Here is a 5,734-nt window from a genome sequence, read left to right on the forward strand (position 1 = left end):
AGAAGGATAGGAAGAAATGGTGTTGCGGTGAGGGATCTTATAAAGTCCATAATTTACCTCCTCTGGACGCCAGTTTCTATTCTAACCGTCTGTTCATCGAACGAGCCCGTGCCTACAATGACTTGTTTGCCTTCTGCGCTCTCGAGGTGACTGGGGGGTACCGTCATCCTTCAGGCCTCGCCTTCTTTAAGATCGAAGGTAAGATGTACCACCAGGTTCACAGTCTGGACGCTCCAGGTCAAAAGTTTAGGACCAAGGGAGGTGATGTCCAGTTTGTGAACCGGTGCCGCCTGTACATAGATGATGGCGAGGAGCGCAAAAACATTGCCATGGGTAGATCATTGAACTCAGAAGTCATTGATGAAATTAATACATATCTTCTTTCCTGTAATCCTTTCATCAATGATTTCCGTAGATTGAGTGATGAGCCTTCAGTCAACGCTTATTTGGAATTTGAAGTGACCAGCAGATCTACCCATGGCCCTGTTCTTGGAGATAGGCAAACAGGCATTGAAGTGCACGCTGTATTGAGCAATGAAGACACCATAACTGATCCAAGAAAATTGACCATCTGGAAGAAGAGTGATAGGCGTCCGTCTTCCGTTGACCTCTTTAGCCCCTTAATGGAGCCTTTCCAATATCCGTTGCTCTATCCTCAAGGTAATTTAGGGTGGCATATTGGGCGCTTAGACAACCACGGGGGGAAACTTTCACAATACAATTACTCTAGATGTCTCCTCCTCTCCGATCCCCGTTTCTCGCATTTCGGCAGGCTGTCTCAAGCATGGCAGGTCGAGATGTTCGCGAGGTACGAGGAGGAGCGTCTAAGATTTATTCGTTTCTCCCAAAACGCGTTCTGCTGCTCAAAATTCCTTGAGGATAGGACCACTGGACGAGCTCCTTGAAGCTCAACGGGGTAGGCAAGCTGGTGGGCAGGTTTTAGGCGACATCACCCGCGATGAAACAGTCTTGGGTGAGGGTGGGGTGCAGGCTGGAAAAGTTTACCTCCCAAGTTCGTTTACCGGTGGACCCAGATACATGAAGGTACATTACGAGAACGCAATGGGCCTTGTGTCTCGTCTGGGTTCACCTACGTTTTTCCTGACGTTCACCTTCAGTGCTACTTGGGAGGAAAACAAGAAGGCCTGCCCTCACAACAGCGGGCGCAGTGACCCCTCAACAGCCTGCAGAATCTTCCAGATTAAACTTGGCGAACTCCTCCGAGATCTGCGCAGCGGAGCAATGTTTAGCCGTCCGGTTTACATCGTCTATGTCATTGAAATGCAAATGAGGGGCCTTCCTCATGCCCACATTGTGTTTAAAATTGACGGCGATGGACCGGTACAGGCACGTGACATTGACTCCGTAATACGCGCAGACATCCCTTCGGAGGAGGAAGCCGCTGGAAGACTCAGGAAGTTGGTGCTGAAACACATGATTCATGGTCCATGTGGTACTGACCACCGCACCGACTTCCTGTGCTGGGACTCTGCAAAGGGGCACTGCAACAAGTTCTACCCCAAGCCTGCCTGCCAAACCACCCACGTGGACGAGAGGGGGTTCGTCCAATACAAACGAGACTACACAAACGAAGGCTTTATCACATCACGGAGGAGACAGATCAAAGTGCATGATGGCTGGGTCGTTCCGTACAATTCCGCATTACTGCTCAAATACGAGGCGCACATAAACTTGGAGCTTGCTTCTACTCGTCCGCGTAATCAAGTACCTCTTTAAGTACCTCATGAAAGGCGGTTCTCTCCAGAACGTAACCGTCACTCCCCTGGGGAAACAAGAGGATGAGGTCGAGCATTACGTGACGAAGAGAATGGTGGGTGCCAGCGACGCATGCTGGCGTCTTCTCGACTTTCCTGTGTCAAAGCTCGAGCCCACCGTTGAGTGTCTTCCCGTGCATTTAGAGGGCAAACAAAGTGTTGTCTTTCGGCCGAGACAGCTCTCTGATGCAGTCACTCAAGCAAGCTCCAAGCTTATGGTCTACTTCAATCGCCCGCACCATGAAACTTTTGACAATGTCACGTACCAGACATTTTACGAGAAGTTCATGGTGCACACTAAGCGCCCACGTACTGCGGAATTGTACGAACACCCCGATGGCCATCACTTTGTAACGACTCGCCAGCGTGGTGAGAAGGTATGTAGGTTGATGTGGGTCTCTCCCAACCGAGGAGAACAATACTACCTTCGTATTCTACTTATGTCTACACCTTGCCGTGGTTACGTTGATCTTCTGGCTCGTGGCGGTCCTGGTTGCCGGACGTTTCAGGACGTAGCCCGCAATCTCGGCCTGGTGGAAGACGAAGAAGAATACAATCACGCGCTGCGCGAGGCATCTACGTTTATGACTGGACCTAGGCTCCGTTCCTTCTTCGTGATCCTCTGCAACATGGGAGCTCCCGCTGCTCTTCTGTGGGAGTCTTTCAAGAACCACCTTAGCGAGGATCACTTAGAAAGGAACCCTCTCGACCCTGAACTGGCGGTGAAACTTACCTTGATAGACATCGATCGGAGCCTCCGCCAGCAGGGATCGTGCTTGAAAGATCATGGACTCCCCTACGTCGAGGATGACACGACTGAGTTAGGTAGAGAGCTACTCAACTACGGCGAGAACCTCCAGCGAACCATCGTTGAGGACTGGGTGCCCAAACTCTCCCCAGACCAGCGCCGTGTGTTTGAGTACGTTCGCTCTCTGCTTCTCAACCCCCGTGACCGACGCACTTCTAGAATCATATTTCTGGACGGTCCCGGGGGTTATGGGAAGACCTCTCTGATTCGTGTCATCCTTGCGTATGTCCGTGGTTGTCGACAGGTTGCACTCGCCGTGGCTAGCTCAGGGATTGCTGCAAGGAACATGGCTGGAGGAACAACAGCACATAGCATGTTCCGACTCCCTCTAGACCTAGGTCACGGCACAGTTTGTGTGGAACATCACCAACGGGTCCCAGCGAGCAGAACTCATCAGAGCAGCACAGCTCATTGTGTTTGATGAGGCCCCGATGGCACACCGCTACATCTTCGAGATGATCGACAGATCCCTCCGGGATCTCATGAATAGTAGTGTGCCATTCGGGAATAAGATCTTCATCTGCTCCGGGGACTTCCGTCAGATTGCGCCCGTCGTTGAGAAGGCTCGCACACCAGCTGATGTCGCGTGCGTGTCACTTCGGGCGTCACATCTGTGGCGACTGTTCACACTATTTTCCCTGACGACACCCCAGAGAACTAGTGGTTCCATTGACTACTCCAACTTCCTCCTTGGAGTAGGCAATGGAACAATAAATCCTTTACTTTTTGGAGAAGGCCGCGAGAGAGAGTCTCTCATTCCCCTCACTGGGGTGAGATGCCTCACTTCTCTCGCGGACTTAATAACGGATGTGTTTCCTCCTGGTGTTCTGCGAGATCCTGATCTTTGTGCGAGACGGGCAATACTCTCAACTCTGAATGTGAACGTCAAGGAGATCAACGGTCGCATCCTAGACCTCATGGACGGGCGCATTCATGAGTTGAGAAGCGCGGACACCGTGGACAGAGAAGACGACGACGGGCTGGATGTGGACGTAAATCTCCTCAACCAGGCCACTGGCAAAGGAGTGCCAGATCACGTCCTGCGTCTCAAGGTCGGCTCCGTATGCTTAATCATGAGAAACTTAAATATCGGTGATGGACTCGTGAACGGCACCAAAGTCATTGTGACGGCGATCAGCAGCCGACTGATCACCGTCAGACTTATCGGCAACACGCAACCTATCGGAATTCCCCGGATTACGTTCAGGTTCGCGTTTGCCGAAGGATCGCCGCTCCGGGTTTGTCGCCGTCAGTTCCCCCTCATGTTGGCGTACTGCATGACTGGTCACAAGAGCCAAGGCCAGACAATTGAGTACGTCGGAGTCGACCTGAGAACGGACTGCTTCACTCATGGCCAGCTCTACGTCCTGTTGAGCAGAGTGAGACGTCCAGACGACATCGTCGTTCTTGTACCAGACGACAGAATAGTAGAAGGAGTCGCCTATGCAAAGAATATTGTATATGACGAGCTCCTTCTAAACACTGATTAAGTCTTCGGCAGTAGGCTAGGGGATCTGCCACTTAAAAAAAAACTCCCCGTCGTGATTTGACCTAGCAGTAGGCAAAGGGAACTGCTTTACCAAAACTCCCTGATGATTTCATTAGCAGTAGGCAAAGGGGACTGCTTCACCAAAACTCCCTGATGATTTCATTAGCAGTAGGCAAAGGGAACTGCTTTACCAAAACTCCCTGATGATTTCATTAGCAGTAGGCAAAGGGAACTGCTTTAACCAAAAACTCTCCCTGATGATTTCATTAGCAGTAGGCAAAGGGAACTGCTTTACCAAAACTCCCTGATGACTTTATTAGCATTAGGCAAGGGGATCTGCCAGAATAAAACTCCCCGTTTTGTGTAAATATGTAAATAGATATGGTCTCTAAGTTTGCCGGCCTCCCCGTGGCGAGACTGGATACGCCAACCTCAATATCTGAGCGTTGGTAAACCGACGGGCAAACAACTGATTTTCTGTTCTTTTCAAAATTCCAAACACATTTTATTCTATATTTTTAAACCACTATTCATATTCAACACACACAAAATCAACCATCTCTTTTGCTTAAAACGAATAATGACAAATTAATTAAACAGCAATATTCTTTTCATCCTAAAAAATAAACCCAATTCTTTTACCTCAAAGTCAATTCACCATTCATTAACATTGTCTAAGTCATCGTGTTTTCATGCCATCAACCATCTGACATATTTAATCAATACTTTAACAATTTAACAACCTGTTCTATACCATTGCATTCAACCATAAGTTATGCCATAAACATAACTAACTATTTGCACTTAAAACCAAAGCTGATTTAATAAGCTACTTGTTGTTATAAATGTGTACATATACATGGTCTCTGCGTTTTGTGCATCCCTGTGGCGAGACTGAATACGCTAACCTCAATGCCTGAGCGTAGGTTAACCGACAAACAGCCAACTTACTTTTACTCATTTCAAAATTCATACATATTTTTGTACTGAAATTCCAACCACCCATTTATTCCATCAAAAGCATTTTCTTCATTTAAAACCACCATCTCTATTACCTTCAAATGATCAAATGCAATAGTTTATAATATCCTTGATATCAAGCTCATAAATCAGCCTCTTCACCTTTTTTTCACTGAAATCCTATCTTTTTCTCCCTACCTGAATATTGAACAACTACTATCTACCCCAAATACAATTGAGTCTGATAAAATTACCCACTCTCAAAAAATTGCCTGATTTCAAAACTGTACTAATAGAAAATTAGCTAATACCTAAATTGATCTCGAACCCGAACTTAAAGTAACACCCCTAAGGGGCCTGGGGGGCGGAGCCCCCCGGCGAGCGAAAGCGAGTAAATATATATACAGGTCATTTGTCCAGCCCCTGGAGTGATAGACTTCGCTAATGATCAGCAAATAATATACTTACCCAATTAAATATAAACATTTTTCCTCTATGCTCGACCCAACTGGTCATAGATGTCGCCCGCCGATCTGCATAGCTAGTTATTGCTGTAAGATGTTATTATTGCAAGATGTTATTGTTACAGGATGTTATTGGTGCAAGATGTTATTGTTGTAGCTTGTGATTTTACATTCAATAAACAAACTGTAAGTTTTGAGTATGTTTATCTCTTCTGATTCGGAGACTTTGTGCTCAAGT

General features: G+C 47.5%; 2 protein-coding genes across 2 annotated transcripts; both read left to right on the plus strand.

Moving 5' to 3' along the window:
* The first annotated feature begins 203 nt into the window (after positions 1 to 203).
* LOC124373531 lies at positions 204 to 905 on the plus strand. Its single transcript, XM_046831893.1, has one exon. The coding sequence runs from the start codon at positions 204 to 206 to the stop codon at positions 903 to 905; it is 702 nt and encodes a 233-aa protein (XP_046687849.1).
* A 2,109-nt stretch (positions 906 to 3,014) lies between these two features.
* On the plus strand, positions 3,015 to 4,073 carry LOC124373532 (ATP-dependent DNA helicase PIF1-like). Its single transcript, XM_046831894.1, has one exon. It carries the CDS (start codon positions 3,015 to 3,017, stop codon positions 4,071 to 4,073), a length of 1,059 nt encoding a protein of 352 aa, XP_046687850.1.
* The last annotated feature ends 1,661 nt before the right edge of the window (positions 4,074 to 5,734 follow it).

The sequence above is a fragment of the Homalodisca vitripennis genome, unplaced genomic scaffold (genome assembly GCF_021130785.1).
Source record: "Homalodisca vitripennis isolate AUS2020 unplaced genomic scaffold, UT_GWSS_2.1 ScUCBcl_5837;HRSCAF=12761, whole genome shotgun sequence".
In the NCBI taxonomy this organism is placed as follows: domain Eukaryota; kingdom Metazoa; phylum Arthropoda; class Insecta; order Hemiptera; family Cicadellidae; genus Homalodisca; species Homalodisca vitripennis.